The sequence below is a fragment of the Prionailurus viverrinus genome, chromosome A1, assembly GCF_022837055.1.
Source record: "Prionailurus viverrinus isolate Anna chromosome A1, UM_Priviv_1.0, whole genome shotgun sequence".
Lineage (NCBI taxonomy): Eukaryota > Metazoa > Chordata > Mammalia > Carnivora > Felidae > Prionailurus > Prionailurus viverrinus.
This window is the reverse complement of record NC_062561.1, coordinates 98051862-98064785: the sequence shown is the minus strand read 5'-3', so window position 1 is coordinate 98064785 and position 12924 is coordinate 98051862. Positions and strand designations below refer to the sequence as shown.

General features: G+C 38.2%; 1 protein-coding gene across 4 annotated transcripts in view; it reads right to left on the bottom strand.

Moving 5' to 3' along the window:
* DMXL1 (Dmx like 1) overlaps window positions 1-10512 on the bottom strand; it is a 137288-nt gene extending 126776 nt beyond the window's left edge. For all 4 annotated transcript variants that reach the window (XM_047858920.1, XM_047858924.1, XM_047858932.1 and 1 more), the window contains exon 1: window positions 9945-10512. In XM_047858920.1, the coding sequence (XP_047714876.1) occupies window positions 9945-10031 (87 nt within the window). In that variant the 5' untranslated portion in view covers window positions 10032-10512. The remainder of the gene's footprint in view (window positions 1-9944) is intronic.
* Window positions 10513-12924: the final 2412 nt, after the last annotated feature.

Genomic DNA, 12924 nt, shown 5'->3' with positions numbered 1-12924 from the left:
AACTACTGGGAAAGGACATGCTCTTACCTGCTGTGTTAGGCTGCCACACGATGTCTTATAAACAATCAATGGCAATGAATTTAATAATTTTTCTCTAATTTCTTCCCATAATTAAAAACGTCTTATTTGGATTGTGAAGCAACCAGCACTCTCATAACTGTTGATACGAATATAAATTAAAATGGTACAACTCAAGATGCTTTCAATGGCTCAGTCAGTGGGTCGAGTATCCAATTCTTGATTTCGGCTGAGGTCATGATCTCACGGGTCGAGACTGACCTCCTGTACCATTAGTGCAGACCCTGCTTGGGATTTTCTCTCTCCCTCTCTCTTGCCCTTCCCTGGTGCTCAAAATAAATAAATAAACATTTTTAAAAAATAAAAAAAATGGTACAACTACTTTGGAAAACTAAACACATGCCTAATCAATAATCCAGCAATTCTACTCCTAAGTTTATACGCAATAGAAAGTGTCCATATTACACTAAAATACATGAATAAGAACATTCAAAGCTATTCATAAACACTCTGAGGTAGAACCAACTCAAGCATCCATCAACAACAGAACATATAAATAAATTGTAGTATAATCATATAATGGAATACTAGAAAGCAATTGTTCTCAAACTCCCTGGTCTCAGGAATTCTTTGACCTCTTAAGAAAATACTGAGGGCACCTGGGTGGCTCAGCTGGTTAAGCATCCAACTTCGGCTCAGGTCATGGTGTCGTCGTTCATGAGTTTAAGCCCTGTGTCCAGCTCTGTGCTGACAGCTCAGAGCCTGGAGCCTGCTTCGGTTTCTGTGTCTCCCTCTCTCTCTGCCCCTCCCCGCTCAAGCTCTGTCTCTCTCAAAAATAAACATTAAAAAAAAAAAAGAAAATATTGACGTTAACCATCCTCCCTTTTCTCTCCTCAAGGGCTTTAGTTTGTACATTATCACTATCAATACTTTCTCTTTAAGAAATTAAAACTGAGAAAACATTATACACCAATTGAATCAGTTATGAAACCTTCCAACAACTAAAAGCCCAGGATCAGATGGCTTCACTAGTGAATTCTACCAAACACTTGACAATTAATGCCAATCCTTGTCAAGCTCTTCCAAAACACTAAACATTTACAAACTCATTGTGTAGGGCCAGCATTCTGCCGTTAGAACTCTAGACAAGGTGGGGAGCCTGGGTGGCTCAGTCAGTTAAGCATCTCTCTCTTGGTTTGGGATCAGGTGATGATCTCATGGTTTGTGATATCAAGCCCCACAATGGGTTTTGCACTGACAGCATAATGCCTGCTTGGGATTCTATGTCTCCCTCTCTCACTGTTCCTCCCCAGCTCAAAGGCACACACTCACTCTGTCTCAAAATAAACAAAATAAATAAACAAATAAATAAACAAAATAAATAAATAATAAATAAATAAACAAACAAAATAAATAAACAAAATAAATAATAAATAAACAAACAAAACAAACAAACAAAATAAATAAACAAAATAAACAAAATAAACAAAAGGGTGGAAAAAAGTCTAGACAAGGGCACTACAGGAAAATTACACACCAATATAATTGATTAACACAAATGTAAAAATCCTAAACAAAATACTTGCAAACCAATTTTAACAGCACATTAAAAAGATTATATACCATAATCAAGTGGGATTCAAGGACAGTTCAATAAAGGCCATACATGACAAGCCTACAATATAAACACTACAATCAATGGTGACAAGCTGAGGCAAGCTTTTTTATAATTCTCTTAAGATTAGGAAAAAGGCAAGGATGCCTACTCTCACCACTCACATTAAAAACAGTACTAAAAGTCCTTGCCAGAGCAATTAGGTGTGAAAAAAACAATAAAAAGCATCCAAATCAGGAAGGAACACATCAAAATGACTCTGTTTACACTTAACAAGATATCATATATTGAAATCTCTAAAGGCACTACCAAAAGAAAAAAACAACAACATTAGAAGTAGTAAATGAATTCAGCAAAGCTGTAGGATACAAAATCAATACACAAAAAATCAGTTGTGTTTCTATATATTAACAATGACCTATTTGGGGGCGCCTGGGTGGCGCAGTCGGTTAAGCGTCCTACTTCAGCCAGGTCACGATCTCGTGGTCGGGGAGTTCGAGCCCCGCGTCGGGCTCTGGGCTGATGGCTCGGAGCCTGGAGCCTGTTTCCGATTCTGTGTCTCCCTCTCTCTCTGCCCCTCCCCCGTTCATGCTCTGTCTCTCTCTGTCCCAAAAATAAATAAACGTTGAAAAAAAAAAATTAAAAAAAAAAAAAAAACAACAATGACCTATTTAAAAAGGAAATTAAGAAAACTGACAATAGCATCAAAAAGAGTAAAATACTTAACAATAAATTTTAAAAAGGTGAAAGATACCCTGAAAACTGTAAAACACTGATTAAAGAAACTGAAGACACACACATAAAAGGAAAAATATTTTGTGTGCTTAGAATGGAAGACTATTGTTAAAATGTCCATAGTACTCAAAGCAATCTACAGATTCAGTGCAATCCCTATCAAAATACCAACGGCATTGTTCACAGGAAAAAAAAATCCCAAAATTCATATGAAGCCACAAAATACCCCAAATAGCCAAAGCAATCTTGAGCAAGAACTAAGCCCGAGCCATCACACTTCCTGATTTCAGACTATATTACAAAGCTATAGTAATCAAAACAGTATGATGCTGGCATAAAGACAGACACATAGACAAAAGGTCAACTAATTAGCCAACTAATCTTCAACAAAGGCACCAAGAATGCATAATGGAGATAGTCTTTTCAAAAAATGGTAATGAGAAACTGCACATGCACATGCAAAAGAATAAAACTGTACCCTTATACACAAAAATCAACTCAAAATGGATCACAGACTTGAATGTAAGACCTGAAACCATAAAATTCCTAAAGGAAAACATAGAGGAAAAACTCCTTGACATTGGTCTTAGTGATGACTTTTTTGATATGACACCAACAGCACAAGCAGCAAAAGAAATAATAAATAAGGTGGGGGGGACTACATCAAACTAAAAAGCTTCTGCACAGCAAAAGAAACCGTTCACAAAATGAAAAAGCAACCTACAGAATGGGAGAAAATTTTGCAAACCATCTCTGATAAGGAGTTAATATCCAAAACATATAAAGAACTCATATAAATCAGTAAGAAAACAGTCTGATTAAAAACTGGGTAGAAAACTTGAATAGACATTTTTCAAAAAAAGACATTGAAGTGGCTAATAGGTACATGAAAAAAAGTTTTTCATCACTAATCATGAGGGAAATATACAGCAAAACCACAATGAGATAGTGCTTCACACCTATTAGAATGGCCATCATCAAAAAGACAAGAGACACCAAGTGTTGGTGAAGATGCAGACCAAAGAAAATTCTTGTGCACTCTTGTTGGGAATGTAAACTAATATAGACACTATGGAAAACAGTATGAAGTTTCCTAAAAAAGTTAAAAATAGAAGTACCATGTGACTTAGCAAAGTAACTTCTGGGTATATATCCAAAGATGATGAAATGACTATCTCAATGAAATACCTACACTCCCATATTTACTGCAGTATTATTCACAATAGCCAAGATATGGCAACAACCTAAGTGTCCAACATGGATGAATGGTTAAAGAAAATGTGTATATGATATATATACACACAATGGAATAGTGTTCAGCCATTAAAATAAAAGAAAATCCTGACATTTGTGACAACCTTGACTGCATAATATTAAGTGAAATAAATCAAACAGAGAAAGACAAATGTGATATACATGTATTCCATACACGGAATCTAAAAACATTATACTAATAAAAACAGAGACTAGAAAGGTGGTTGCCAGGGTCTGAGGGCTGAGGTAGATGGGAGATGCTGGTCAAAGAGTACCAACTTTCAACTGTTAGATAAATAAGTTCCAGGGATCTAATATACAGCATGGTGACTAGAGTTAACAATATAGTATTATGTCCTTGAAAGTTGCTGTGAGAATAAAGCTTTAATGTTCTCACCGTAACAACAACAAAATGGTCATTATGTAAGGGACATATTAACTAGCCTTACTGTGATAAACATTTCACGATATATACTTGTATCAAATCATCACACTGTATACCTTAAACTTACATGATGATGTATATCAATTATATCTCAATAAAGCTGGGGAAAAAAAGAGATGAATATGTACAGGTAACCCAAACAAGGTATCGTCCAAAAATCACTTAGAATAGACATATCTTCTTATGGATAGTTCTAATGGACTATTCAAACGAATTTAAATAAAAATTTAAAAAATAAAAATTCAATCTCTAGAGTATATACAACATGGTGAGGTAATAAGCATGGAATTACACCAGGCTCCCTCCCCCACCAAAATCAGGGAAAGCAGGTTTAAAGTGGGCTAAGTACGTACCACTAAATTCTTAAAATAATCAATCAACCTGGTTTAAATAAAAACCAAAGGAGTAATATAATACATAGTATTCCTAAACAAAAATTTAGAAGTAGTTTGAAAGATTTGGCTAAAATAAATTATTCTCAAAACCCATTTGAAGGTGCCCTGACTATATTGTGTAAGGTTATCAAAACAATAAGAACAGCACTGATTTATCAACTAAACTGTAATACAATTTGGTCTTCAAAATTAATATGCATATATTACAACTGATACATGAGCTGCTTCTATCAAGAGATCTGTAATCAGAAAAATCTATCACTATCCAATGATAATTAAATTAACAAATGAAAATTCTTTTCGATAATACATAAATAATAGGTTTACTAACTTTGAGACTAAACAAGATGCACAGGAAGAACTGAGTTCACATATGTGCCATCAAGCATAGAATCATCATTTTTAACTTTAAATTTTGGCAGAGAACCTTCTCAAATATTCTAAATTCGAAAATTATCCAAGACTGTAACAGCCAGTATCTGAATTTGGAAAACAACTTGATTTTTTGTTTTCACTGATTCATTTTAACGAACCATACCAGGTATATATTCCAAGGAATTTCTTTCTGGTATATTTCCTGGTTAAATGACTTGAGTTTGGTATGTTGTAATTAACATTTTTCTCATTTTTAACCGTATGTTAAAAATTAGTACTGCTTCAATATCTTAACGGCATTAATACTATTTAAAATATAATATTTAAAGAGGGCCAGTTTTTAAAAAGAAGTCCAATTTAGTTCCACATGATGGCATATGAGAACCACAAAAATCTTTTTCCAGATATGAATAGTATCAAATTTTCCTCTCTTGCATTCTCTCCACTTACAAAGACCCACAAGCCCCTTCCAAAAACAAACAAAAAACCCCTTTCTATCCTCCCACCTATAAAGATTTCCCTAGAAGAACAAAACAAAAAGCTAAAGGATGCTTACTATGACAGAAAGTGTTGGCAGGAGAATGCTAATTCAGCCTCCATTTCTCTACCAACACCCAGAGAGCTGCAGTCAGTCTTTTGACTTCTAATCTGGATCCCCTTAGCTGTGAACACTGGGTTGTCTAACACAAAAGAGAGCCTGGAGCTCTAACATGTTTGCTTTCTCTTCTAAAGCAAAGATGTTTAAATTTCAAACTAGAGACAGGAAGTCCTAAATATTAACACAATCTGTCCCTTATAAATTACCTCCCTTTCCATTTCACTTGAAACACAGTTTCAACACTAACTATAGATAAGCTATGAAAAGAAAAAAACAATCTATTGTATATTAAAGCATATATGTCATCAGTATTCACAGAAATACTAGAAAATCTAGATTCCAATTAACTGTGACTCTTTTTAACTTATCATTTGTCCTTTATAAACAAAATAGTTTTTATTCTAAAAACAAAAGTTTTCAACAGATCAGGACCAGGTTGCTCACATATTTTCACTCTAAAAGCAGTAGGAAATTAACAAGGAAAAAAAAGAGTAAGGGAAGAATTTAGTTAAATAAAGAAAAAATAAAGAATTTTTGTTTAGCGTACAGGAAATTTTTCCCTGTTGTTCACCTGATATTGAGGGTAAAACACGTAACAAATAACTGAGAAAAATGTCAAGAAACTTTTTTAAGTTTATTCATTTATTTTGAGAGAGAAAGCCTGTGCACAAGTCAGGGAGGAGCATTAAGAGAGGGAGGATCCCAAGCAGGCTAAGCACAGTCAGCACAGAGCCCAAAGTAAACCTCACCACAGTGAGATCATAACCTGAGCCCAAATCAAGAGTTGAACCCTTAACGACTGAGCCACCAAAATGTCCCTAAAGGAACTTTAATAGAAATATTTTATTTGGACTCAAATATAAATTATTAAAGCTATTTTAAAATACAGCATTTTAATTATATCCCAATGTCTTCTGTATGTCTTATTCATCAATTCAACCAGTATTTATGTGCCAAGCATTAGAATAAGCATGACTTGAATTTTATAATAACTGTCATTTTTGAGGGTTTTACATAAACACTGAACATAGTACACTATGAATAGGTAACACTTTAGCTCTATTTTACAGATGAGAAAAAAAGGAATTTAGAGAGTATAAAAGAACTTGCTCATGGGTACACAAAGAGCTGTAAGGAACTAGGCTGGAAATCAAATCCAAGTAATGACTCTACTAATAGGAGTCACCACTACTTTAATCACTGTTCTAGATGGTCATAAGGAAACCATGGGAGACACACACAAAGCAATACTGGTTAATGATATAATGAAAGTACAAACAAAGTGCTTTGACAGCAAGACAGACGTGGTCACTGCCTTCCAGAAGTTCTCATACTAAGAGGGAAGTCAAAATATTTGATTCCAGTTTAAGTAGTAAAAGTGTATCTAATACTTAGACAAATTGTATTACTAAGGGCATATTTTAAAATCTAGAATTCATGAGAGCAGGCATTCAATTTCATTTCAATTTGAAACCTGTCAGACTTGATTTGGAAAACAGGATTTAATTTCTTGTAATCTTTCAAAACAAGAACAGTTAGTTATCTGCAAACATGCAAAGGGAGGAATTACAAACACAGGATGTCTTCACAAAAGGCATAAAGTACCAGGAGGAATAAAACCATTCTTCAAGGGGGCCTGCAACAGGAAGATCTCATGTCCCTCCCTCTAGCAATACTGAAATTTAGAGATTTTTTTTAGTCTATATATACCATCTACCATTAAGGTCTGTTACCTTCCTATCAAGTACAAATCGGAAAATGTTAAAAACAGAATTCAAGGAGTAAACCATAAATAGATTTTGCTTTTTAACGTAAAGAACAACTTGAAGAGACATAAATTTAAGATGTATAGGGTGTCAAGGAAACCGAAGGCGCGAAACTTGGTTTATAACACAACTACCAACTTAATGTTGAAGAGTCAGGGATGGATTGGGTACAAAGGAAGATGACTGTTAATCCTTAAACTACCACCCAAATTACAGAGAATTGGGATCTCTTTATACTAAACAGACAAAAATTTATTTTTATCGAATTCACTAGAATCCTTCCTTAGATCTGGGAGAAAGCAGCAGTATGCTTGGTAGGAGATGATTAAAGTCTAGTTTATGGAAACAGATTTTAAAGATTTTTAATTTTTTTTAATTAAAAAAAAATTTAAGTTTACTTATTTATTTTGAGAGGGAGAGAGAGAGTGCGTGCACAAGCAAGCATGAGTAGGGTAGAGACAGAGAGGGGAGACAGAATTCCAAACAGGCTGCATGCTAACAGCATAGAGCCTGATGCAGGGTTCGAACTCACAAACGTGAGATCATGACCTGGGCTGATATCAAGAGTTGGATGCTTAACCAACTGAGCCACCCAGGTGCCCCCAACTTTTTTTAATGTTTATTTATTTTTGAGAGATCATATGAGCATGAACAGGGGAGAGGCAGAGAGAGAGAGAGAGAGAGAGAGAGAGAGGGAGACAGAATCTGAAGCAGGCTCCTCGCTGTCAGGGCAGACCCCCACTTGTGGCTCAAATCCTGGAACACTGACATCATGACTTGAGCTGAACTCAGACACCCAACCAACTGAGCCACCCAGGCACCCCGGAAATAGATATTAAAATAAGGTCGCAGAACTGAGCAACAAGCTACATGATGGTATAGAATAACCATATATAGTCTCTGGCACATTACCTCACCTCTTCTTGAAAATAACATGGAGGTGGGGTGCCTGGGTGGCTCAGTCGGTTAAGCGTCTGACTTCGGCTCAGTTCATGATCTCACGGCTGGTGGGTTTGAGCCCCAAGTCGGGCTCTGTGCCGACAGCTCAGAGTCTGGAGCCTGCTTCAGATTCTGTGTCTCCCTCTCTCTCTCTCTGCCCCTTCCCCACTCAGACTCTGTCTCTCCATCTCTTAAAAGTAAATAAACATTAGAAAATAGTAATAATAATAAAAATAAAATAACATGGAGGCATCCACCACGGTTTTATATACACTTAAAAGGATAGTCTAGGTGTATAATAGGTCAGTCTATTGCATGTGCTTTGAAGTTCACACTATGGCTTACAGATTCTGAAAGCCTTCTTAGAGACAGTTGCTAGAATTTACATTGGATAAAGCACTCATGTAACTTTAGGAGATGTTACCATCCTGTAATCTTCCACTAGGAAAACCTCCTTAGGGCGCTGTTTATTTCCTCGGTCTAAATAGCAAGAGCAGAGAGCAGTGTCCAGCTACAGAAAGTCTACAACTTTCAGTTCAGTGAGACCCTCAGAATTCAATCTCCTCCTAAATATTCAGGCTAGATTACCATTTAGAATTAGAATCTCCAAAAGCTGCTACTGTCAAATGCAAGCTAAGGTGTGTACTAGTATCTCCAGAGTGGAGGTACAAACTGTCCAAGAGCAAAATACTTAGTTGCCGCAGATCTAAAAGCACAATTTAGGGATGGAACACCTGTACCATGTCAAATCATGACTATTATTTAATCTAATACTTATTCTGACTGACAAAGACCACAAAACAATTCATAGGAGAAGAAAATCTGGGGGATCTGCGAAGCTTTTTTTTACTTTGTCTCACTGTTAATGTAAAAATAAGTTTTACTTTTCATCACAACTAAGAGAGAGCAACACAAGTTGTAGCAAATATCCTCAGCATTATAAATAAGTTTATATATCCAATCCTGACTTACAGTTTGAAATTATTATGAAAACTATAGTTAAAGCAGAAAATGCCAGTATACTGCTAAGTAGCCTGAAGTTTGGGGCCCTCTTCCTTCCAACATCTGAGGAAGACAAATGAAAAAGGAGTCACTTTCAGGTACAGAAGAGTTTTATTGAAAAACTGTAACGTAACTTTAAGTAATTGATGTGAGCAATCTAAAATAAATAACACTTTCCCAGGATTTCTAAACTGCTACACATGGAATTCAAAGGATGGCAGGAGCGAACTGTTTACAAAAAATATTTTTTTCTTTCCAAAGTTATTTATGGGTGAATTTGAAGAGAAGTAAATGAAAACACCGCTTTCACTGTATTACTCAGCGCTAGATGTTGATAGCAAACAATCAGTAATTGTTTTAAGACACCCACTTAAAAAAAAAAAAAACACAACTACAAAGATACTTGACCTTAACTAAGAAATGAAACCAATCCCAACTATTTCTAAATTTGACAATTTAAGCCGATAGAGCAGGGTAACGAAAAGCCTTCATACACATCACAACAACGATTTCTGGATAAACGACTGTGGGAAACCATCCCAGTCTTAAGGACGTCAGCCTAGAAACTTTAAAAATCCTACAAAACATTCTAACTTCCGAGCCAGTACCTCGATGACCGACATGTTTCTACCTCCTTCGCTCTCAAAAGCCTGGTTCGCCCGGTCCCAGGGGCGCGGACCCGGGGACCCCAGTGCGGAGGGGACCAGGCGTTCTTGGCCTCGGCCCCGCGATTCTGGGCCGCTCCCGGCTGACTCAGGGGCGCGGACCGGGCACGGGCGACGCGGGAGCCTCCCTCACTCACCGTGAAGCGCTGGTCGCCGACGCTGCCCACGGAGAAGCAGTGGTCGCCAGGGTTCACAGCCCCGGTCAGCACCTGGTGCAGGTTCATGTCTGCGTCTTATGCCAGCAACGGACGCCGCGTCCGGCTCATGCCCAGGGTCGGCGGCCGCTTCCCTCCCTCCTTCCCTTAGGGGCGGCGGCCGCTCTTGGGCGGCGACGGAGGCAGCGACAGGCGCCAGGAGCCGGAGCCGCTCAGCCGGGGCCCGCAGTTCATCCCGAGCCCTGGCGGGCAAGGCCCGGAGGGGGCGGGCCGCCGAGAGGGCGCAGCGCCGCGCTCGTCCGCGCACCTGTCACAGCCAGCGGGAGGCCCAGGTGAAGCTCGGGGTCGACTCAAGGGCCGAGACCCCGGGCCGACTCACCGGCCAGCAGGGCCGCGGCGTCCACACACTTCCTCTGGGCTCGGGGTGGCTGGCCCTGACGGATACCAGTGGCGCAGGCAGCACGCGCTCGCCTTCACCGCCTGACCTGTCCCTTCCCGGCTCCGGTGCCCGTCACCCCCACTGGCCTTTGCCGCTCACTACGCGTCGCTAAGTCCCTTCAGCCGAAATATCGCGAGGCTTCCCGCGATGAAGAGGGATACTGCGGTAAAAGACGCACTTTTTTCACCACAGTTTACAGATCAGCAAGTGGCTACGAAAACGCCTCGTCTAGTCAAATGCTGGCCAATCCCGAGCTCCAGTCTACGTAGGGCCCCGCCCACCACTGAGGACAGGCCAATCTCGTTGAGTCTGGTAAGTGAGTCTGTCTGTCTGAGCTGATCCAAAGTAAGGAGCCTAGCAGAAACCCAGTGAGCCCAGAATGAGGTGAGAGTTGTCAAAAAAATGCTTTAGGTTACGGCTTAATCTGTCGGGCCAGAAAGCTTGAAAGGGAGAAGTGCATTATAAGTGGAGCTGCAGTGTCCTCTGTCCTGGTAGAAACTACAAGTCCCAACAGGCACTGCTCCGCTAAGGCGGCGCCTGTCGACTTCCAAGTAAATGTGACCCGTTCAGCATCTGTAATCCCGGCGTGTGGTTTCTCCTGCTTTACGCGCGTTTCCAGCGCACCAAACGGGGTTAATTTGAAAGACTTAAATACTCGACAAGTGTTCAAATGGAGTGTTTTCAGCTAAATTTTCCTTAACCTACGTTTTGAACTAGTGCTGATAATAATATTGCAGCAGCCCTGCGTTAAGCGTTTGTTTGGGAGAAACCCAAGGATTCCAAAATGATCAGTGTCACAGTTAAAACCGCTAGATACTCTCAGTGTATTTTGACACAAGTTTTGTGTTAATTATCGATAACGGTCTGTTTATATGTCTCCTTCCGTATATTTAAGCCTCTTGAGTACAGACTGTGTGGTTCGCCTCTGTGTTCCGAGTGTGGGGCTCAGGGCCAGCTCCACTGTAGGTGTTGAGTAAATGTTAAACGAGTGAATGTAGATAGGAACTCTCCACCTAAAAGGAGTAGTTTCTTAAAAACTGCTAAACTGATTTTTATATCCTTTTGCTGGGGTGAAAAAAAAAAACGACTTTCACACCAATACTTGGACGGGAGGAGTATTAATTTTATTTATGCTTTGCCAAAATGTTTTGTAATGTGTACATTTAATTTTGCAATAAAAAGTTACTTAAAAACCAAATTTAAGAGCCATCTCCCATTTTCAATTTGACAGATGTAGGTGAATTCCATTATTTATCCCAGTTTCTTTATCAAAAGAAGGGACTTAAAACTTAATTTGTTTTAAAAAACTATTTTATTGATGTCTGACATACTTACAACTTAATCTGTATTTTAATTATTAACTTAAAATATTATTCAGGGTGGCTTTAACTTAATTTTATATTTAGACTCTAAATAACGTTTTCTCTGTGTTCCACATAAATTGTATCTGGCCCAGCATGTTTTACTCATTCTGTCCTGCCCAGTTTTTACTTTTCAAGGGCATGCAGTATAGCAGAATAAAAGAAATTCAGTGGCCTGGTAGTTAGGAAATCTGAGATCTAGTGTTAATCTCACGTTGGCTGTGTGACCTTGGAAAGGTTTTTGTTAACTTTCAGACTCGTTTTCCTCATCTGTAAAATCAGCAAGTTTAATTTATCAACAACATTTTCATTCCTGCAACTCAGTACATCTGTTAGTTTTAATTAAATTCCTTCAGCCTTCAGTTAGACTACCTGAGTCTGAATCCTGGCCTTACTGCTCACTTAGGTTATTTAATCTCTCTGTGCTTTACTTTCCTTGTCTATGAACGGGAGATAGTAGTAGACTTTCTTCTTTTAATTATCACGAGGATTAAGTGAGAACAGTATTTGGTCCATAGAATTCAATAGATATTAGCCATTATTACTATTATTAAATGAACTTAACCTTTTGACATACACTTACTCTTTCTAAGGTTTTCCAAATAGTGTCAAACCCCAGCACAAATCAGACTTTCCAGGGAAGCTTAAGACTACCACAAAAGTTCTGAGGATGTTATAGTCTATTTAAAACTATGGCACTACAATATCTGATGAAAAGCAAGGGTATTCTTTTGCTTCTTATTCATCAGAAATACTTCTACTACTTTATTAAATTGCCTGTTAAGCAACCTGTCTTTGATATAAAGCAGATGAACTGTTTCAGTGACACAACTAAATGCTTGTAATGTATCTTTTTTCTTCTACTGCAATTCTGGCCTACTGTCTGGTTTTATACAGCCCAGAATTGAGAATGCTGTTTACATTTTTAAATATAAAAAAATATATATGAATAGAAGAAGAATATTTAATGACACATGAAAATACATGAAATTCATATGTCCTTAAATAAAGTTTTATTGGGATACAGCCATGCATAGTCATTTAGGTGTTACCTATGGCTGCTTTCACACTACAAAGGCAGAGTTAAGTACACCTGACCTTGGAGCAATGCGGAAGAAGTTCTAGTCTTAAAGGGGAAGGAGGAATTTCTTTATACTCAGTG